Source organism: Equus przewalskii, chromosome 8, assembly GCF_037783145.1.
Source record: "Equus przewalskii isolate Varuska chromosome 8, EquPr2, whole genome shotgun sequence".
Classification (NCBI taxonomy): Eukaryota; Metazoa; Chordata; class Mammalia; order Perissodactyla; family Equidae; genus Equus; species Equus przewalskii.
This window is the reverse complement of record NC_091838.1, coordinates 64,219,783-64,243,670: the sequence shown is the minus strand read 5'-3', so window position 1 is coordinate 64,243,670 and position 23,888 is coordinate 64,219,783. Positions and strand designations below refer to the sequence as shown.

At 41.7% G+C, this 23,888-nt stretch overlaps 1 protein-coding gene across 8 annotated transcripts in view; it reads left to right on the top strand.

Annotated features, from left to right (window-relative positions):
• Positions 1-23,522: 23,522 nt before the first annotated feature.
• Positions 23,523-23,888, top strand: part of ENPP2 (ectonucleotide pyrophosphatase/phosphodiesterase 2) — a 104,368-nt gene continuing 104,002 nt past the window's right edge. For all 8 annotated transcript variants that reach the window (XM_070630917.1, XM_070630914.1, XM_070630916.1 and 5 more), the window contains exon 1: positions 23,523-23,735. In XM_070630917.1, coding sequence (XP_070487018.1) covers positions 23,682-23,735 — 54 coding nt within the window. In that variant the 5' untranslated portion in view covers positions 23,523-23,681. The remainder of the gene's footprint in view (positions 23,736-23,888) is intronic.

The following is a 23,888-nucleotide window of genomic DNA, read 5'->3' as shown; positions in this document are numbered from 1 at the left end:
GATGGCATTGGAGAGCACATGTAGGAACTTGCAATTGTGATAAGAACTTGAAAATTTATTCTGAGTAAAATGTGAAGTCATTGTAGGGTTTGAGTGGAGAAATGAATTGGTCTAATATTAAAAGGTCACTCTCTGTGTATGTGGAGGATAGACTAGGGGACGAATGAACAGAGAGGCCAGCTAGGAGATAGGTGCAGTAATCCAGGTGAGAGATGATGGCAGCTTGGACCACAGGGGACAAGATGGAGGTGGTCTGGCTTGCCAGATAAACATCTGTGAAATGATAGAAGTGGAAGCCTGTCTTTGCCTGAGGTCATTTTGCCACTGTGTTAAGGGATTAAAGGAATTTAAGCAAAAGCTTCTATTTTCCTTTGTGATGCTTCTGATTATCTACAAAGGCTCTTGATGTCTCAAGGAATCAAAGTATGTTAGAGTACAAAAGAACCTTGGAGAACATCTCTGTCAATAATTTTTGAATTTTTCTCTAAGGAGCCATAGGATCTCTATGAAGGTAACATTTCAGTAATTACAGGAATTAAGGGAAACCAGTGGGACAGTGCTTCAGGCTCCTCATCACTGCTTCAGCCTGAGCAACTCCACTTTCTTCTGTTTGATTAATGGGGTCTTTAAAAGCTTTGGTTCAAGGAAAGTGGTCTGTGGCTAAAAAGAATTCGCGAGTCAATCTTGGCACTCTTCTCTGTTGTGTCAAGGGGCAGCCTCAAAGTCCTTCTCAATACAGTATTCCTCTCATCTACTAATAACAGATCAGAGTTGGCACTTCAGATGAATAATATTTGCCATTCCTCACATAAGCCCAAATTTAGTATCTCATCACATGTAGAGATCATAGAATGGTCAAGCTAAAGAAATATTTATAGAGCATTTAGGGGTTGAAAACTGAAATGCCTTCAGAAGACAAGTGGGCAGCAGGCAAAGACCAGAGCCTGAAGTGGGAAGACAGATGGGTCCCGGATGAACGGAAGTGTGCATGTCCCAACTAAAGGCATTCAAGTTCAAAATTTAAAGAAAATTCTGGCAAATAATGACAATAAGTCAAACAAATAAAAATATCCCACAATGCCTGTGGGCTCTTTTTTGACCTTCTGGAATCTCAAATTGGTCCCACTCATGCCGTTTTCAGATGAGTCTCTTAGAGCTGCCATGACTTGGAAGTTTGTGTAGTTTGTGGATTTTAGAGTCAGACTGACTTGGTTGGTATCCTAGGACTCCTGTTTGTTGACGCATGATCTTGGAAATAATGACTTCTGTAAGCCTCTGTCTCCTTGTCTACACATCCACAGGAAGCACTTGGCCCTGGGCCTGGCACGTTAAGTGCTCCATAAATGTGGCTGTTTGTATTATTGTTGGACAGGGTCGCACACAACTAGTTTGGGGCAAAGCTGGAAGGTTCCCCAGCGACCTGAGATTTCATGTTGAGGACGTCTACCACCAGCCTTTCGGTGACTGTGTGTGCGTGCACATGTGCGCATGCTGCTTCTAAGACATAAAAAAGAAGACTGGAAAAAGAGGAGACCTGGGAAGGGGATGATTTGAATTAAGGGATGATTTGAGGCAGGACACAAGCTTCCCTTTAGCCTGATGTTTCCTGGGAGCATCTGTTTTGCCGTAAGCGTGGAGTCCCTTTAGGGAATGTTTTTAAAGGAAGTTGATCTTTTCCTCAGGTTTCTCCCAACTCTGCCCTGTGGTTCGGCAGGGGCCAGTGGCGTCCAGAGTCTGTGCATAGGCAACTCTGCCTCCTGGGAGCACCAGTTTACCAAGAATGAGCGTGGACTGCTGGATGGCTGTCAGGAGGGAACAATTTTCCATCCTTCAAATCTAGAACAGATTTGAACTAATGCCCTGGAGTTAAAAAGCCATCCTGTCTCTGGGTAAACAGATAATGAAGTTTGCAACGGCAGTTTTAAGCATGTTGCCTGCACGGGTTTTTTTTTTTTTTTTTTTTTTTTTGGTAAGATCAGCCCTGAGCTAACATCTGCTGCCAATACTCCTCTTTTTGCTGAGGAAGACTGGCCCTGAGCTAACATCCATGCCCATCTTCCTCTACTTTACATGTGGGACGCCTACCACAGCACCGCTTGCCAAGCGCTGCCATGTCCACACCCAGGATCCGAACCGGCGAACCCTGGGCCGCCAAAGCAGAATGTGGGAACTTAACCACTGTGCCACTGGGCTGGCCCCTGGATGGGTTTTATGTTGCGGTATACCCTTCTCCAGAGTGTTAAACACTTCTTGAATATCTGTTGGCTGTTTGGGGATAGTATGGTTTTGATTAAATCATATTCACAATTCTGGGGAAATGCTGTCCCTGACGTATCCATACAGTGTGAGTTTTCCGTACCTAAAAGGACTTGCTTTTATACAGTATCCACTCCATCAGTTCAGGATGTTAATATTTGCACATTGGTCACTTCTAATTAAATAATGTTTAGTGTGCTTAGGGGACGGAGACAGCATGGTATAATGGTAAGAGTCTAGGCATTGAAGTCCGAAGGACAAATTCCAGCTGCGCTTTCCAGGTGTGTGACTGCATCAACTCACTTAAATCTCTCTGAAGGTCTCTTTCTTCAGCTGTTAAATGGGCCTAACATCTCCTACCCAGTGCGAGGCTGTTAGGAGATTTAAACTGCATGATGGGTGTTGATCACTTAGTCCAATGTCTGGGGATTAGTGGGTGCTCTGAACCCAAGATCGTCATCCTCTACTCTCTTAGTGGCTTTGATGAGCAAAAATAGTGAATCACATTTGTACAGGCCGAATCACCATGCATCTGTTAGGTGTCTTCGGTTCAGGGGGAGCAATGTGTAGGAGTTTTCCCAACACATGGCAAGTGCTAGGAGGCAAGTCCAACAGAGAACTGAGGATATCACTCTTTTCACTTGCCAGTGATCAATGATATTCGGCATTGGAAAAGTGCAAAATAAAAAACAGCTACGAAGGAAACCAGTAACTAGCGATGCCGAACAAATCAGGCTCAATTCACAGCTTCCTCAAGTAGAATATAGGATGGGAGACAACTTCAGGGTGGGCTGAAGTCTCCTGACAAACTTTAAGAATTAGGGAAAGGGAAGTTTGAGATTCTCAGACAGACAGGTAGAGACGCCAAAGGGCCAGGTACAGTGGCTCCCTCAGAGTTGCTGAAACCCAGACTGCCTGGCGGATCCACAGCCCCAGCTCCATGGAGAGACGCGGGCTTGGGCTTTCTGTGTTCATCTGTTCTGCCTGCCGGGGCTGTGAGCAGTGCCTCCGTCACTGCTGAGCTCTGCCCAAGGCCCTTCCTCACCTGCCCAAATGCTCGTAATTGCCTCAGGTCTCCACCTTTCCTTGACGTGAAGGTATTTTTTCTAAACCAGCCATCTCCTTCCCTTTTCCTCTTTAAAATAAAAATACATTTCTGGGATAGGAAAGTTTTCTAGTTATTACCACCTTTGCTGTGTCAGATTGCTGGTTTCCAGCAAGACAGTGAGCTGAGGGGGAGGATGAGGACATGGGGCTCATGGGTTTTGAAATAGCAGGCTGTAAAGACTGACACACCATCCTGGGAAGTCTTTCACTAAGTATGGTCTGAGCACCTACATCATAATTCCACCTGAATTGCTTATTAAAAATTCAGGGACCAGCCCCATGGTGCAGTGGTTAAGGTTGGCATGCTCTGCTTCGGCTGCCTGGGTTTGCTGGTTCAGATCCCGGGCACCGACCTACACCATTCATCATCCATGCTGTGATGGTAATCCACATATAAAAAAGTGGAGGAATATTGGCACAGATGATAGCTCAGGGCTAATCTTCCTCAGCAAAAAAATAAAATAAAGTTCAGATTTCTGTGCTCCCAAATCAATCTCTCAGGAACAATATCTAGGAATCTGCTAAACAGTTGGGGCTATTTGATCACAGTTTTGTTTGAGAATCCCTCCCTGGCGAAGGGACCCTGGGGGTTAACTATATGCAGTTTTAAGCAGCCAAATATATGATATATTTGCTTACATGGTTGCCTCTGAAGACAAAATCCGTCTACTAGACCTCACCATTTTGCTAGAGCACAGCCTGGTACTATTTCTCCACCATGTGAGGAGTGCCCGCACCAGCTGGCTGGGATAGAGAGGCAGGAGCAGAGGGAAGATGCCCTTTCTTATCACCTTTATACCCACTCCTTATTCTACACTAACAAAGGCATTACACTTACGTGCAAATACGTGCGTCCTTTGATCCCAATTGTGTTCAGTAGAGTTCCACTGTGAGAATAGCTGAATTGCTTTGTTTGGAGATTCAAGGAGGAGAGAAAAGGCATTTTACAGCTTCCTGTAAGATCATCAGTACACGGTGAAAAGATGAGGATGCATTAACACAGTCTGCTGTGTCTCAGAAACTCACTAAATCCCTTTCCTATTTTCTAGCACCGGTTTGCATATTCCGTAAGTCCTGTGGCGACCTTTTGTTTTGTTTTGTTTTGTTTTGGCAGAGCTGAAGGAAAACTATAATGGGGGTTATTTTCCATACTTTTACCATAAATTTTTATTTACCCACCAGGAAAGAAAAAGAGCAGTAAATTTAATGTTCTGCTTTTAAGAAAGACATATCCAAGGAGGAAGGAAACTCACAAGGCTCTTAATGACATCATTTACCAAGAAAAAGTCCTTAGAAACCTTCAGTGCTGCCAATCGGACTTAACTCAGTTGGTGTCTGAAGGAAATTAATTGATTCCTGTTTTTGTACGTGAGTAGAAAGGGCACTAGACACAATGAACAGTGACTTTCACCTTGACGGTTGTCCTCCAAACTTGCAAACAGAAAGAAATGCCATGAGGTATTTTCTGAGAGAACCAGTTTAACTAAGTGAAGGGGCATCTCTGGTGGTCTTCACTTCTGGTTGAAAAGGAAGGATTTTTGTATCTTTAAAACAATTTTTTTCTAAGAAAAGTAGTAATATATGAATGCAGAAGTTTGAATTGTATGACTGTATATGAAGAGTTTACATGATGACTATGTATCGTGAGCTCTCTTACTAGCGTTTTTGTCTCTACTTTGCATGTTAAGCAAATCAAGATCATATCAGAGGCTGTGCATTTAATTTCATAATCGTTGTAAATGTATTGAGCATTTACTTTATGCCAGGCTTTATACTAACAGTTTAGAGGTCTGATCTTGTAAGAGATCAAAAGACATAGGTACTCTAATTTTTATTTTAAAGATAAAGAAACTGAGACTTGGAGATGCCCAAAGTTAAAAAGAAAAAAAGGGAAGTAGTGGAAGACTTCTAATTTGAACCTAGACCATGTGATTTCGAAGTCTGTGGAGTTAACGCAACTCTGAGCTTCTAGTTTTCTAGAGTGCTTTGATTTGTGCACACACACACACGCGCACACACACACATACAGAAGGATAATTATTCCTTAGGGACAAAATAGTCCTTTATTTCATTTTATAGGGACCAAGTTCTAGAGAGAGAGGATGTTAGAGGACAGAAACAAAAAACCCGGAAAGATGTTGGCACTTGGCAAAATAGGTCAGGAATGTCAGCCTCCTGATACCTGTTTCCAAGCATCTTGGCTTTGCATTTTAGTTTTGTTCTTTCACTAACTTTGTATGTTCTTATGGGCAAGTGGCAATGTACTTGCCTCTGGGTTTTCTCACCTGTAAAATACGGAGTTGGTTCAAATGACCATTAAATTCCTTCAGTTTCTAGCATTCTTCTGAGTATACATGGTTCCTGCCTTCAAGAAACTTGCAGTCTCTACGCAAGTGTCAAAATACAAGCAATGTATGATGCAAATAGAAGTTCAAGTGAATAATTGAAGTATCTCTTTAGGTGGTCTTAGAGTCATTGCTCAATGAATGGTGAAGACTGTCAGAAAGGCAGAGAGATGACATAACCCTGGTGTTGTCAGAAAAGATTTCCCCAAAGGGATAAAGCTCAAGCTGGGCTTTTAAAAAGTTTAGACAACAGGACTTACAAAAATTTACAAGACGAATACATGATCTTTCTCATGAGTCAAATATTACAGGAGTATCTGAAATTGAAGGATAGCTCGGATAGGTGAGAAAAAAGATGGGAGCCCTTGCCCTAGTATAGTTTGGTCTTTCATTTTGCTGTGTTCCCATGAATACTTCACACACACTGTGGCTAACTTCACATCATATTGTTGCCATTCACTCACAGCATTTTCATTTGGTCTGGAGCTCCTTGATGACACTTCCATAGCACCATATCTGGTGCAGTACCTACATCGATGATGCACTTAATAAATAACTGGTTCAATGAATGTTGGCATATTTTGGAGATGTTTATTCATTCATTTCAACAGCAACTGTATTAAGCACTTTGTGGAGCAGGCCCTACGTGCAAAGATTAAAGTGACATTGACCCTGCCTCATGTAGCTCCATAGTCCCATAGAGACGTGCTCATAAATAGGTGAAATGCAAAGTAGAAAGAGAATGTCTCAAAAGGAATTCTGTAATTGAGACTCTTTGAATTTGGATGGACCAGAAGGAGGGGTGCAAGTAAATTTTCAACTCAATAAAGCCTAAAGAGAAGATACAGAATGGGCAAAAATAGCCCCAGATAACCAGGTGATTTTTTTTTTTTTCCTATCAGTTCCTCAGCTCTCAAGGTGGATCAGTTTCCTTAGGCCTTGGATGTTGATTCTTAAATTTCCTCCACTATTCGAGCATCTTTTATGGCTATATACAAGAGACTAAAATTAATTCCTGACTTTTGGGTAGAAGTCTATCTAATTCTGGAAGAATCTAGGCACGTACAAAAGCAATGTAATAGTATTGGTTCCCATCACAAACTGAACAAGAACTCAAATGGAAATGTTGATGTGAGGTTGAGGGGAAAGGGAGAGAGGAGGATACAAGAAAAATGGGCTGGTCTTTTCATTTCCATTTTTCACTTCACAGAGAATTAAGCACGGGAAGTCTAAGTGAGTGATGGTTCCATTTTTAAAATCATTCATTCATTCATTTGACAAATACAAATGGACTGTTTACAATGTTGAAGACCATATACTGAACTCTGAGAGATCCCAGAGACTCACCATTTGTGTAAATCTGAGACAGTGTGTGCAAAGTGTATTAGTTTGTTAGGGCTGCCATAACAAAGCACCACAGACTGGATGGCTTACATAACAAAAATTAATTTTCTTATGGTTCTAGTGGCTAGAAGTCCAAGATCAAGTCCAAGTTAGCAGGGTTGTTCCTTCTGAGACCTCTGTCCTTGGTTTGCAAATGGCCGCCATCTCCTCTGTTTTTGTGTGATCTTTCCTCTGTGTGTTGTCTGTGTCCTAATGTCTTCTTCTTATATGGACACCAGTCATCTTGGATTAGGGCCCACCCATATGACCTCCTTTTACCTTAATTACCTTTTTAAAGGCCCTATCTCCAAATACAGTCACATTCTGAGGTACTAGGGGTTAGGTCTTCAATGTATGAATTTTGAGGGCACACACTAGCCCATAACATGAAGCTTCAAACTTTCAACCTCACTTCGGGAAGAGGAGAAGCTTGGGGGTGTTTATTTTATTAAAGTTTACATTTAATAGGTAAATAAATATACGTTCTTCTGACAAATTGAAAAGCAACTTGAAAAATACAAAGCATTAAAATTTTCAGTGAACTCAGGATTTCATTGTTTGATAAAGATAGTAATTTTTCCATTTTTTGGCACTAAGCTATGTTAATCAGCCCTGACTGTTTTGTTTACTAAGTCCTTAGTTACAGCCTACAGTTGACGTAGAATGTCTTGCTCTGGAAATGTGTACCCATTGTCCAAGCTCTAAAAGAGGAAAAAACATGATACTTTGCTGGCCTTAGGCTGAAATTTACTATAAGGGAGGATTTCAAGGGTGTTAAAAGAGGGAATAGATGATGCTGAATGCCTTTCTTCCAGTGGACATAGATGAATTATTTGGACTTGGATAAGAGGAAACATTTTGACTTAGGATCAAGGGGAACAACATGACGTTAAGATTGTTGGTTGTGCTTATCAACAGGAACCTCTACGCTTGTAAAAGGCACTTCTGTTTCCATAGAGGACATTTTCATATCTGACCTTAGTCATGACCTATAAGAGCCTGTGTGGAATAATGAAAGATAATGCAAAATTCCATCTCTGAGCCAATTTTGTTACTTTTTAAAAAAACCATCCTTATTTTGTGCATAGAACATGAGATTGGAGTTGTTTTAAACAGTACAACCGATAGATTTTAAATTTAAGATGTTATTAATTTGATTTTTTCCATCAAGAAAGAATAATTTTGCATAAAGCATTCATAGAATAGTTGAACTCTATGAGCTATTATAAGGCATCTTGTTCAACTCCCTTATCTTACAGGTGAAGAGCCTGAGGTTAGCAGATATTGCATGTCTTTCTTAAGGTTATCCTGTACATTAGTGGAAGAACCAGGATTCAACCCAAATGAATTCAGCATTTCCCAACTCCTTATTTAGGGCTTGTTTCCCCATAGAGTACCAGAGCATTGGTGCTAAAGGAGACCTTTGTGGCCATTGAGTCCAACCATTTTGTTATAATTAATTAATTCATTGTTATTAAATAAGGACCTTGTGGCCCAGAAAGATGAGACAATCTGCTAAGGTCACAGGGAATTAAAGGCAGCGCCAAGAACTGGAACCTACATCTGTATTCTCCAAGTGCCTGAGAACCCTCCTGCAGGATTTCTCCTAGGGAATCCTGAGTTTATATTGTGCACAGAGCTAGTGAAAGGGGTTCTGGCTCTTTATCTTACAGAGAAAGGGAGCATGGGGTTTGGCCCTCCTCTTCTTGGAAACTTTATCTTCCTTTTGCACAGAAGGAAGATGAGACAGGGCTTACGGATTCCAACAAGAAGCTAGCCAAAGTCCCAGTTTTACTTAAGTACAATGGATCAATTGGAGAATACATTTATCAATTGGTCAAACTATTGTGTACCTGCTAGTGTGCAAGAATTTAAAAAAACCCAGAAAAATGAATACTCTTTCCATGCTCTCTCCCTCGTCTATGTAGGGAAACCAGATATAAAGATGCCAAAACATACTAAAAATACACTGTGCATAGAACTTTTCTACTCACATACCAGGTATTTCCTTTATTGTAGTCTCATGGACATGTCTCCTCCACTCTTTTAAATTGGAACCTCCTTGAAGATAGACTGTATCTTAGTCATTTCTACCTATAGTACTTGGCATGTCCAATACCAGTTTAACTTAAAGAACTGACATTCAACAACAATGCAAAAAGTGTGGTGATAGATTGTAATTAGTCTTTGGGTGGTGAATATGTTGTAATCTACACAGAAATCAAAATATATAACAATGTACACCTGAAATTTATATAATGTTATAAACCACTGTTACTGCAATAAAAAAAGAATCAAAAATAAAAAAAAAGAAGCAACCAATACAAGATGTCATGAAACACAAGATATGATAAGTCTCCTACATTGGTTAGAATTAGAACCGACTGTGGGAAACAGGAAGTAAAGGCAGTAGCTTAAACAAGTAGAACTGTATTTCTACCCCTCATTCAAGATGTAGGTGGTCACCAGTGCTCCATGGTGCAAGTGATCTAGACACCTTCTTTCTATTGCATTGCTGAGCATGGCTTCCATTCCAAAACGGCTGTTAGAACTACTGTCATTTGCTGCATAATGACATTTTGGTCAACCACCAACCGCATATGCAATGTTGGTCCCATAAACTTTGTATCATATAGCCTAGATGTGTAGTAGGCTATATCATCCAGGTTTGTGTAAGTACACTCGATGATATTTGCACAATGATGCATTTCTCAGAACACATCTCCATCTTTAAGCAACTGATGATTTTATAATGATTATGCATATATCAGCAGGAAGGAATGGATGAAAACTAATATGCCCCCTCCCTTTAAGAATAATTCCCAGAAATTGCATACACGACTTCTGCTTATACCACATTAGCCAAAATTTAGTCATGGCCATAGCTAGCTGCAAGGGAGGCTGGGAAATGTAGTCTTTTTTTCCAGGGGCCAGAGGCCCACGTAAATATCAGGGATTCAATTAATGGCAGAGACTGAGAGGGAAAAAACTCTCAGGATTTGATACAACACCAAGCTCCTGAAAGAAATGTTTCACTGTGCTATTTCAGTTTTGTTTTGTTTTGTTTTGTTTTTTAAACTAAGGGAGTGTCACTGATCTCTAGTCTAATGATTAAGACAGTAGACTTAATAATAAACGGACCTGATTGTACCCTAGTTCTGCTGATTACTGCATGTGTGTGACTTTGGTTAAGGCGCTTAACTCACAGGATTGTTGGAAGAATGAAGCCACAGTCCTGGCACATGTGCAATATATACGATAAATTATGGTGTTTATTGTCATTTTTGTTCTTATTAATTTCCCTGTTGAGAAAATGCATATCCAAAATCATGTCTAGTAAAAGATACATCATCCATCAGATGGAGGATGAATGCCTTACAAGCTGCCGTCACCATAGTGCCAAAACAAGGAGTTATTCTTTCCTTCTGACTAAATTGGTTGGGGGAACCATTGCTATGAATATTTTGTATACATGGAATCCTTGTCCTGTGGCGCCATGGTAAATGTCATTTCTCATAGAATTCTCTGTTTTGGGGGGCTAGGTACCCTGAATAGAAATGGCATAGAGGAATTCCAGAATCTTTAAATATGTTTCCATTATAAGTGTCCATAAAACTTATCTTTTCCCCATATTCAGGAATACTGTAAAGTTGCTGGTACCCCCTTCAGCCAATATCTCTAGCTGCTTTGTTTTGAATTAGTTGAGCAATGAAGTTGAGCCCCAATTATATACCCCATCCTTGGTGTTTCTAGGCTCTTTTAAAGAGAAGCAAATGGGTTCTAGAACCTCCTACAATGACCTCGGCCTGCAAAAAACAGCTCCATGGAACAAACATTCATTGAGCACTCGCTTTGTGGCAGACACTGTTTTGAGCATGACTTGCACTGATGTCTTGTGGGAGAGACAGAATCCAAGGATGAGGCGATTCTCTCAGAAAGAATTATCATGTCAGCTCTCAAGTCAAGAAAGTTTATATATTCATCTCTCTACAGTATATTTAGAGATGAATATACAGAACTTGGGATGGAGAAATTTCTATTAAAGAATGCGTAGGGAAAATATAAAGATATTTGCATTGTTGCCTTTCTTTTGCCACTAATTTTGTGACCTCTGTTAGTCCAGTTCCCATTTACCACTAGTAACCATTTAGCTCTGACTTACCATTGCCAGGAATGAAACCAATGCAGTCTGGCTGATTTATAAGAGAGAGGCTGATAAGCTAACAGTGTACCAACACAGTCCTGGGTACAATGATCGTGTTTTATGTGACAGCCAGAATTTGTAAAAGGAATCCAGCAACAATTTTCTAATAGGAGTTGCTAGGAAACTATGATCTGAAATGTAGTACATTTTTTAGGTTCCTGGCATTGTTAATTTGCTATAATCTGACTTGAAAGTTAACATGGTGGAAACGGGATGGTGCTTTGAATGCAGGACAGGCTTGTATGTAAATCCAGCTCCTCCTTGGTTTCTGTGTGATGGTACAAGGGTTACTTCACGTCTGTGAGCCTCTGCTTCCTCTTCTGGGGGATTTTTCAGAAGATTAACTAGGATGATATATGCAAAACAGTAGTGTATTGCCTGGTGTGTATTAGATACTTGGTTTGTCATATTCATCATCTTCCCCTCCACTCTCCTTCCTTCCTCCCAAATTGCTCTTACCAATTGCCAAATTCAGCAATTTTCAGTGCTTGTTTTATAACCCTTTCAACACGTAACACTGCTGACTATACATCCTTTCTTTTACTCTCTCCTATTGTTTTTCACAATGCCACTGTCTCTTGTTTCCTTTCTATCTTTACAATTCTATCCTTCACAGGCTCAGCTTTCCCCACCGGCCCCTTAAAGACTGGTGTTCCTCAGGCTCCATCTTCACTCTTTTAATTTATATTGCCTTTCTTGGCAAATTAATCTATTTCATGGCTCCAGCCACCACAAGTTTCGATCCGCTGGAGACTTCCAAATCTACACGTCCTGCTCTGACTCTTTCCTGAATCTCGGTTCTGTTTCCAACAGCCTGCTTTATATCTTCCCCTGAACGTCCCAGGAACTTCTCCACATTAAAAAAATGAAATTTTCCCTCTGCTATATTTCCTCTCTCAGCGAATGCATGGCCATCCACCAAGTTACCGCTTCCTTTTCCACTTATCCTATCCTTTCCTTTAAATCAGTTACAAAGTCCTGTCAGTTTGGCCTGCAGAATTTCTCCCAGACTTGCCTTCCTCTCCATTACTGCGACCATCACCCTAGTCCAGATTTGCTTCACCTCTCTTCTATATTCGATGACCACACTAGCTTCCTAATTGGTTTCTCTGTCTCCATTCTCTTTCCCCCTCCAGTTCGTTTGTCAAAATCATGGTTAGTTTTATATCAATATATTCTCTCCTGCTAAACTATCTTCAGTGGAGAAATTCTGGCTAAAACGGGGGAATCAAGCCATTTCTACCCCAACTCTCTCTTTTAAATCCAACTGAAAAAAAGAAAAGAAAATTTTTATCTTCAAAATACTTAGAAAAGCCAGCCTGATGGTGTAGTGGTTAAGTTTGCATGCTCTGCTTCGGTGGCCCAGGGTTTGTGGGTTCGGATCCTGGGTTTGGGCCTATGCACCACTCATCAAGCCATGCTAAGATGGCATCCCACATACAAAATAGAGGAAGATTGGCACAGATGTTAGCTCAGGGCCAGTCTTCCTCATCAAAAAGAGGAAGATTGGCAACAGATGTTAGCTCAGGGACAATATTCCTCAAGCAAAAAGAGGAAGATTGGCAACAGATGTTAGTTCAGGGCCAATCTTCCTCATCAAAAAAAAAAAAAAAAAAATCCAAAACCCCCACAAACTTATAAAACAACTACAACCCCAAACTCTAAAGAATAATTGTTGAACACAGTAAGATCTGTATCTAATTGGGGGAAGACACTTAGAGTAAATCCACATTTCCATAGTGGTCTCCAAAAAGAGGCAGCGTATCGCTAAAGAGCCAGTTGTGCCTGAAACGGCAGTGTGTGGGGTTGTGGGTAGACTACGAAATTGTCCAAGTCCCTGTTCCACACCGTGAAGTGTCATGGGACATGGAGCCAAAAGAGAATCCTGCAGATGTGCCACTTCACAAGCAGTCTTGGAGTGAGAGGGTACAGTGGAGATGGAAGGTAGTATCATATCAGAGTCAACTTATATATATAGGCAGATGCATACACAGAGAACACCTCTGACACATGAGGCTTCACTGTGTGCCAGGCAGACCTCTTTGTTCTCCCATCAAATAGTTCTCCGTAAAAAAAGAAAAAAAATCTGCATATATATCAAAGAAGATAAGAACAGATCATGTAGCAAAAAATAGAAAACAGAAGAAGCATTAAAAATAGAAAACACAGGGGTGGGTCCCATGGCCAAGTGGTTAAGTTCGTGCACTCCTCTTCAGTGGCCCAGGGTTTTGCCGGTTCGGATCCTGGGCATGGACATGGCACCGCTCATCAGGCATGCTGAGGTGGCATCTCACATGCCACAACTAGAAGGACCTACAACTAGAATATACAACTATATACTAGGGGGCCTTGGGGAGAAGAAGCAGGAAAAAAAAAAAAGAAGATTGGCAACAGATGTTAGCTCAATCTTTAAAAAAAAAATAGAAAACATAACTAAGAGAAGGGAACTAAGAACAAACACATCTATCCTGTCAATAAATTTAAATGGGGGGAAATCATCTATTAAAAGAAAGACGCAAAGAATGAGTAATAAAATAAAATCCATATCTGATACCTGATAGCAAAATAAACTCTTGATTAATCAAAAATGTAAACACAAAATAAGAAGTAATAGAAGTATGAAAGAAAACATGGGTGGATTTTAAAATAATATTGGAGTGGAAGAGAGATTTCTAAGAACTGGATAGAGCCCAGAAGCCATAAATGACATCATGGTCAATTTGCCTATTTTCTTAATATATAAAGAGCTCTTATAAATCAGCAAGGAAAAACCACAAACTAATAGAAAAATTGGCAAGCAAAATAAAAAAGCTGTTCCCAGAGAAAGAAGTACAAATGGTTTATAAACATATGAGTAGTTGCTCATCTTCACTCAGTTAAAGAAATGTAAGTCCAAACAAGCCAATTAAAAAAGGTTAACTTATCAGATTGGCTGAGATTTAAAAGTTTGATAACAAAGTAATGTCAAGGGTGTGTGGAAACGGATACTGTCATACTCTGGTGGTGGGAGTATAAATAGGTACTTTTTTAATGGGCAAGTTGAAAATAGCTCTCAGATTTTAAAAGCATTTACCCTTTGATCCAGCAATTCGGCTTTTAGTAGTTTTTTCTACAGGAATATGCTCGTATATTTGCAAAGATTTAAGTACAAGGCTGGATTGCAGCGTTGTTTGTAATGAACAATTGGGAACAACTTAAATATCTGTCAACTAAGAATTAGTTAAATAAAAGGTGGTACAACAATCTCATGTGTGGAATACCACAGGGCTACTTAAAATAATGAGGTGAAATTGTGCATGCTGAAATGCAAAGATCTCCATGATACATTGTAAAGCAGGAAAGAAGCGCGCACAGTCCACTGTATAAATATTCATTCACAGGAAGACTTATAAGAGTATTTATATGGAAAATTTCTGGAAGGAGAGAGAATGAAGATTTAATACTGAGGAGTAGACCCAGTAGTCTGGGATAAAGAGAGGGATTCCTTTTTTATTACATCCTTTTGTGCTGTTTGAATATTTTTTAAATATGTGTATGGTTTTCATAACGAGAGTAGAAAACGCTAGAAACAAAATACAATAAAATGCAAAAGAGAGATCTTCAAATCTCTTTAACGAGCCTGAGTTATTTATAGGATTATGCTCAGAAGCTCCCCCTAGCGGGGTAAACTACCCAGGTGACTTTGCCAACCTTGTCTCTGAGCACCTCTCTCCTTTACTTCTCCTCTAGCCATACCTAACCAGTTATTGTTTCTTGAGCATATCATGGCCTTAGTTTCCTTATTCATTTACCCCTTTTGCATGAAATGTCTCTGATTCCCTCCCAGAAAATGTTACTCATTCATTAAGGCCCAGTTTGAATGGTGCCTCATGTATGAGGTCTAACCAGACTATTCTATGCAAAATTAGCTTTCCCATAGCTCCTTGCTTTTGTAGCACTTTAATCTGAGGGAGCCCAGATTTGTTGTCATCTCACCTGCTCTGTGAATCCCAGGAGGACCAGATGAAGTGAGCGCTCTACAGAGCACCCTGATCAGGTCTCCAGTTGCTGTGTAAATTGGACTCACTCCCTTGGGACTTCCATGAGTACGGACTGTGCTCAGTGACACTTTGGGCTCCACACTTACTTGAGCAGGTTGTCATACAGAAGGAAGGGGGCAAGAAGGGTCCCAATATATTTGCTAACATCACACATGTATGTGTTTTACATAAATTAACCTCCTTTGGTCTTCACCCTTCAAAGTAGGTCTTATTATCCTTGTTTCGTAAATAAAGAAATCTGAGGCTCAAACAGGTTAAGTAAAGTACTCAGAGTAAATGGTGGAGTTTGGTTTCAAATTTGAGACTTTCTGTCTTGAAAGCCTGTGCGTGTTCCATTCTGGAATCTTTGTTCTAGGGAGGGAGGGAGGGAGGTTCAGGATGAAGCAACAATGTTCTCACTTGAGAGACTATCTCCCCAAACTCCCTCTTCTCTTATAATATGGAGGTGAGCATGGACTGAGCTGAGGGCAAGGGCATGGAAGATAACATAAGGAGTGGGGTTGGGGAAGATGGAGAAAGTTGGGTGTGGCAACCTCCCCGCTACATGGCATTTATTTGCTAATTCTCTGTCTATGGAAGTCCTGGATTTGTGGATGCTCTCCTGACCAGGTCCTGTCCTTCCAAGAGGCCAGCTGGGGTGATTCTGTTTTCTGGAATAACATAGGAGGATGATGATTAATACTTGGCAAACTTCGGAGTAGGAAATGTGAAACACGTGCCTGTTTGGGTTTCCTTCGCATGTTTCTAATCAGCCAACCAGATTTCACTAGAATCTTTTATGGCTTCTCTGAAATCTGTAGTGAAATTGAAAGCCAAGTGTAGCCCTGGACCAATTTGTGGTTGCTATAATAACTATCCCCTTTCCTGACTCCTTCTACTACTTAGTGAAAATTATTATTGCTGTAAAATGTCTTAGTCATACTTTCCAGGGGGTTGAAATTTCTTAGCTTGTCATGTGGATAAATATTCTATTAATATTAGAGCAATACGGTTGGATGGGTCTTTGCATGGAATTTGACAAAAGACACAGTTGAAATTAGATATTGAAAATTCTATAAGTAGTATGTACTCCACCTTCAATTTAATTCAAGAAACATTTTGAGCACCTACCATGTATAAAGTATGTCAGAAACTGGGTACACAGAGATGGTTCCTACTTTGATTTCTTACAAAAGTCCGTATGTTAAACTGAACACATCTTAAAATGAACTCACTATCTTCACAGTCCCGAGCTCAGATGATGGCACCACCAGTGACCCAGTTGTTAAAGCTAGAAACCCTGGAATCTTCCCTGATTCTTCTCCCCCCTTTACAACCATATTTAAGCAAGTCCAAGAGATTTTTCCTCCTAATTTTTCTTGATTTTGCATCCTCATCTTCACTGCCATGATACCTTTCCTGGTCTCGGCCTTCATCATCTCTTGCTTGGACTATTCCAGTGGCTTCCTCTCTCACTTCCCTACCCCAGGCCTTCATCTTCTTTACCCCTGCTAGAGCAATTACTCAAAACACAAATATGAATATGTCATTCCCCTGCTTAAAACCCTTCAGGAACTCCCTGTCACCCACAAGATGAATGCCAAACTCCTCAGCAAGATACTCAAGGCCTTCTACTCTGTTGCCTTGGGGTCCTGTTGGGGGAGGGTGGACAGATCCATGAGTGAAGACACCTTAGAAAGACCAGCATCTTCTCATTTGGAAACAAGACTAAAAAGAAAGAAGTCTGATATTTTTAATCTATAAAATAGGAAAGCTATGGTTTTAGATGAGCTAAGATGAGTTCCCAATTCCTGGAACTCTACCCTTTCAAGTGCATTCTGTGAAGGCAGAAAAAAACATACGTTTAAGACAAATACAGGACAGTAGTTAATAAGCTTTTGGAGCTCTTTTAGTCAAAATGTGATATTCATTGGAAACATGAGTTCAAGTTTTTTAACATATTTATGTATCCATCCATTTATTCATTGCTTTCTTTATCAACAGATATCTATGGAATACCTAGGCAAGGAGGTTACAAAGTACCATGGTACAGTCTCTCCTCTCAGGAAAGACAGATAAGCAGGCAATTAGAAAATTGTAGAATGAGCACTCTGTTATGAAAAACACATGGCGCTTTGAGAACACATATTAGGAGCACCTAACCCAGTCCAATAGGGTCAGGGAAGGTGATGTTTAAGTGGGGAATGGAAAGAAGAATGTGACTTACCCAGGAAAGAGAAGAATGAAGAGAAGTTCAATTGGAGAACATGGGCAAAGGATCAGATGCAAGACAGAGGGGAATTTTGAGATGTTGATATGGCAGAATTATAGTGCTGAAGTTTGGATGGAAGCAGGTGTAGAGGCGACTAGATATTAGCCTACAGCAGGAAGTAAGAGGCCCTCCAGAGGGCACCTCTAGCCCCTCCTGGGTCTTAGGCAGAAGTGGGCCAGTGCCAGAGCTCATGGCTTGATGTATGCGACATGGACTGGGTTTTAGCTCATTCAACTCCTTAGCTAGAGACCTTTGTCTATAGGCAACAACCTTGACCAGATTATTGCTAAACTATGTTAAGGAGTTGACCCTTTATCTTTAGGACAATGGGAAACCCTGCAGGTATTAAGCAGAGGAATTAGGTGGTCAGCTTAGAATTTTAGGAAGATCTCTCTGCCGCAGCATGGAAGGAATGTTAGAAGACTTCATATTGGAGTCAATGAGAATGGTCAGAAGACTTTCTCAGTGGTCCAGATGAGAGATGATAGTGGCCTGGCCTAAAGTAGTGGCATTCATTGGAATTAGTACCATTATAAGTAATTAGGAGACACTCAGCAGCAGCCTTCAAGGAGCTGGGCAGGAATTATAGTCTGGCTCTTTCTTACCAAAAGCCTGCCTTAGTGAGAGACACAGAACTGGGTTTGCTGGACCATGATTTCAGTTCAATGAGGAAATAAGTCCTTTTTTTAAAACAACTTTACTGAGGTATTGATATACAAAAACTGCACATATTTAATGTACATAATTTGATGAGTTTGGACGTACATGCATGCCAATCAAAGTAATAAACACATCCATTGCCTCCAAAAGGAAAATGGGTTCTTTACAATAGAAGTTCAACAAAGGAGTAGGAAGAGAAACAGAACAAGATTCTGTTTATCCCCTAAGCTGGCCCAAATAGCGTCCCCTACTTCCTTTAGTTGTATAATAACCTAACCTAAGCCTGTGGGGACATTTATGTTGTGACACTGTGTTCTGTTTTCCCTCCCACTGGAAACATTTTCATGAGGCTATTAAAGAATCTCATTCATTACCCCAAAAAGTGACTTGAGCTTTCATGGTTGTGCAATCGCACCAAGTTAAATTTTTACAGGCCCTTGGTTGGCCTGGCGTGGGTGAGATGTGAGCCACTAGGGCGGGCGTGTGAGAAGTACAGAGAGTCAGACAAGAGTGAAATTAGCCACACTGCAGATTTGGGTTGGTCTGTGTTAATATTCTCAGTCATCAACTCAGAGGTGCTTTGAGGACCTCTGCTTGAGCTGGAAAACCCATTAATGAACAAAATAATCATTCATATTTTCTCACTACATTGAAAATCTGTTATTTTAACCAGAAGAAAAATCCCTGTCATAAAAGAACGAGGTCTCAGGAGAGTCGAATTCTATGCCCAATATGTTCCCTACTCAGGCATTGGGACACTTGATAAGACACAGCCTTCTCTGGGCCTCATTTGCTTGTCTCAACATTCCTTTCAGAGTTGAAATCCCATGCTTCTATGAAATGTTTGCATTTTGAAGTATCAGCACACAGTAGGCTCTCAATATATATCTGTAAAATTGGAGGAATGAGCTCTGAGTGCTAGGCCCAGGGTTGTTAACGGGAGACACAGAGATAAATGAAAATGTCCTTGTGTTTTAGTTGTTCACAGTCACACATACAGGTGATAATGGACCCTATCTACACGCTATCCCATAGGCACGCACGGGGAACAGTGGAATCACAGAGCAGAGGAAGCAAGAAAAGAGAGACAGTCGAGCTGAATCTGCACAGAGGTTTGCCAGATGTGCAGGAAAGACCATTCAAAGCAGTAGAAGTCAGATGAAGGTCCACCAATTACCCTCAGGAGCTCAAAATAGACGCTTGATGCTTACATGAAAGGACAGCTCCCCTGGAGCTGGCAGGATGATCGTCAGACCACTTGGTACCAAAATCGGTGTGTCCTGTGGCCACTTGCTGCACATGGTTGTGTCTGACCTCTGGATTCCTACCAAGGGTCAGCCACACAAGTGCTGATTTCGGATGGACTTAAGAGACACCCCAAGAAGGCTTAGCAGAGGCTACCACAGGCAAGTCTGGCACATGAGAATAATAGAAGGAAAATGAAGAAATTGCTGAAGAGGAGTGCAGATGAGCAGACAAGACCTAAGGTCCACGGAGCCAATATCCTCCGCCTGCTAGTGGCCATGATGGACATTTGGTGAAAGAACTAGGTTCTTTCCATCAGCTTTTTATGCCAGGAGTGCACCCAACCCTCCTCCTCCTGCCACTTTCCTTTGACAATCACTCTTCAGCTTCAGCTAGATCTTGCCACTGTCCCTATTCTTATCAAGCAGAACACAGATGACCATCTGGCAGTGGATGTCTGCATGTATTTGTATTATTTTTAAAGCACCAGAACCCTCTTTCCATATTAAATTATACTTAGGAGAACAACATATAAACAGCCGTGGCCAAACTTCAACAACCACAGCAGCAGGAATATTTATCAGGCTCTGAGAATGTCCCAGGTGCTGTGCTGTGCACCTGATGTGCGTCTCCTCATTTCATCTTTATAACAATTCTATGATGTGGTCCTCATACGATAGGGTTTATTCTTGTCCTCTTTTCTGAGATGAGGAAGCAGGGAATGAACAGCTACAGCTAATACGTGGCAAAGCTAGAGTCTGACCTGGCGCTCTGCCCTCAATATGGAGTCCGTATGGTACAGAAGGTTCTGCCCACTGGTGCAGCTCGGACAGGGCTGGTGAGGCATTGCCGAGCCATCCTGGAATCCATCCCCTTTCCCTTTCTTCTGTGCTAGCAGCTGTAGCTAAGCTTCTCCATCCTCCTTCCCCTAGCTCAGGAATTTGGATAATTTACTAAGTTGCTGTGTGACATAGCCTAAGAAATGCTTGTTTGGTTTGTCCCCTAAGACCAGAGTCCATATTCTGTCACATGGACTCAATGTGAAAGGGGTGCTTGTGGACAAATAGGTCTGCAAAAGAGGAAGTGGATGCTAATCACAAAAAACAGTTATTCTATGATTCCATTTATATGAAACGGCCAGAATAGGCAAATCTATAGAGACAGAAAGTAGATTAGTGGTTAGACAGGGGTTGGAAAGCTGGGGAGACATGAGAAGTAACTGTTAACCGATACAGGATTTCTTTTTGGAGTGATGAAAATGTCCTAGAATTGATTGTGGTGATGGTTATATAATTCTGTGAATATCCTAAAAAGTATTGAATTGTACACTTTAAATTGAAGAATTGTGTGTTATGTGATTTATAGCTCAATTAAGCTGTTAAAAAAACAAAAAATTGGGCTGGCCTGGTGGCGCAGTGGTTAAGTTCGCATCTTCCGATTCGGCGGCCCGGGGTTCACCGGTTCGGATCCTAGGTGTGGACATGGCATCGCTTGGCATGCCATGCTGTGGTAGGCGTCCCACATATAAAGTAGAAGAAAAAGGGCATGGATGTTAGCTCAGGGCCAGTCTTCCTCAGCAAAAAGAGGAGGATTAGCAGCAGATGTTAGCTCAGGGCTAATCTTCCTCAAAAAAATAAATAAATAAACAATAAACAGAGAGCATCTCTTCAAAAATACAGCCAATGTGTTAATCCATTAATTTATGAATTCATTCCGCAATGCCTGCGGAGTGCCATCTCTGACTGGGCAGTCTGCTACATGTGGGGATACAAGGAGAAAAGAGCTCCCGATCAAGGACAATCATGACACAACAGCAGTGACAGCATGACTGCTCTAACAGGGACAAGTGCAAGGCGAGAGGAGGGCCAGAGCCTTTTGGGGACATCGGGAAAGACCTATTAGAGGAGGTGGTATTGAGCCCAAACCCGGATGTTACCAGGGTGTCCAGCAGTCGGGAAACTCCTTAGGTAGCTAAGAGGGCGCATAGCTGGCAGCATGCAGAAGCTTGGAGAAATGAGAGCACAGGGCTTGCCTGGGGGTCTGTATGCCTGGATAACAGGTCGCATGTGGAACAACCAAGGAGAAGAGGATTGAAAGATAAGCAGGAGCTAAATGACTTCCTTCCGTGAATCATTCATTCATCCATTCATTTCTTCCCTGAGCATCACCTGTGTGTCAAGCAGAGGTTAGGTCAGTGGTCTCAGGCCTGGCTTTTAGAATTGCCTAGAAAGCTTACAAAAACTGATCCTTGGGTCTCACCCCAAAGATAACTGGTGTGATGGTACTCTGGGCAACGGGATTTTTCAAAGATCCTCAGGGAATTCTGATTGTAGTCAATGTCGAAAAACAGTAGACTGTATGATGGAGATTAAAAAAAAAATGAAGGCAAAGATGGTCCTGGCACTTGGGGATTTACAGTCAACAACTGTTTTCTGAGTGTCTACTAAGTATACCCGGGGTACTGGGGTACAGCAGGAGCAAAAGACAAGAGTCTCGACCCCATGAAGGTTCAGACTAGTGGAAGAAATACGCAAGGAAGCAAAGAGAGGAGTCTCTCATTACAACGTGGGATAAACGAGGTGAAGGAAATAAAGAAGGTTAACAGGGAGCCAGTAAGGAGAGAGAGGATGGCTCCCTAGATTGGCTGTCGGGGAAGGTCTCTTTGAGGTGGCTTTAAGCAAGGTTCTGAAGGGAGGAACCGGCCTTGGAAGACCCATGGGAAGTAGTCTCCAGGCAGTGGGCACATGTAGCAGTGGGGGTGGGGGGTCGGGGGGTGTTGTTATTGTTATTGCTGTTGTTGTTACAAGGAACAGGCATGTATTCAGGACACACTAGGAAAAATGGAGTTCATTTTATGGGAGAGACTTGAATGTGTTTATAGGTTGTGGTGTTTTGTTTATCCTCATATGCCCAGAATCAAGGATGCTGACTGTCATGTAATAGTTGTTTTATAAATATCTGCTGAATAAATGAACTGATGAAATCAGTAGAGAAAAAACTGAAAGGAAGGGGGATGGTTGATGAAAGAATATTCCAGAGGAAATGGGAAGAGAGGGATTCTAGAACACGCAGAAGGAGGGGGACCTCTGAAGTGGGAGGGAAGGAGTTGAGACTGGAGACAATTTTTCTGGTGCAGGGGTAGGAAGCAGATATCCCTCCTGATAGCCACTGTACTCTTTGCTAGGGGAGAGGAGGTCATTTGCTGAAAGCAAGCCAGCTGGGAGTGGGCTCAAGGTTCTAAAGAGGTGGGAATAATGACTCTGTATAATCGGAGACCTGGGCTGACCAGGGACACTTGTAAGGCAGACAGTGGTGCTGGGTCCGCAGCTGAGGCTGCAGACCACACACAAATGGTGGTGTCAATGGACACGGTTGTGTGATGATGTGTACCTCTAGCAGATGACTCCATCTTGGGCGGGGGGTTTGCGGAGAGATGGGGATGGCAGTGGTTGGACAAGGAAACGAAGAAACTGAGGTGGAAGGAGAGAAAGATGGAAACTGATATTAAAGTCTAGACTGGGACATAAAGGAAGGAGCTGAAAGATAACAAGCGGAAGGAATAAAGGACAATCCCTAATGAGTCAAAAGCCAGAAGTATGGTGGGAAGAAGGGAGTGAGGGACCTGGAAGGAAAGGGAGTTCCTTGTTACTCCACCGTAGGCACCGCACACCTTAAAGTACTTTAAAATATAACAATAGCTACCTTTTATTGAGTACCACTATAGGTCAGGAGAAAAGCAAAAGGTTTTACCTACATAATTTCATTTAATCCTCATAGCATAGACTATGATCCCCATTTTACTGATGACAAAACTGAGGCTTAATGAGGTTAAATATACTGCTCACATTTTTGTAGCTAGGAAGAAGAAGAAGAAATTGCATCTGTCTGACGAAGCTAATGCCCATTACTACCAAGCTAGGTTGATATATATTTTTTTCTTGTTATAAAACAACATATGACTCCTGCATCCTTTTCTTGTGAGCTGATCACCAGGGCTAGTTATATGAACCCATTCGGGACTGCAGGATGAAGTCCATATAAAGTGACACAGGAGGCTGGTCAGAGTCCAAACTCACACCTTCCTCTCGAGACACAGCCTCCCACACCCTCTGCTCCTGCCTGCAGGGACTATTTTCAGTTTGCCAAAGGCAACAGGACAGCTTTTGTACTTGGTGTTGTCTGGGTCAGCGATGCCCTCCCTCTCCTCGTCCTGGCTGACTCCTTCCAGTCCTTCCAAACTGAGCGTGAGTATTACCCGCTTTCCCCTTCTCTAAGCTGAAAAGATGAGAAGGATGCCACCTGACAGCCCAGGCGGCTCTGGAGCATCTCTGCAGACCTCCATCATAGCACGCCTCTTTGCACTAAGATTCTGGGACGCTGGCTCCTTGTTCCGGGCT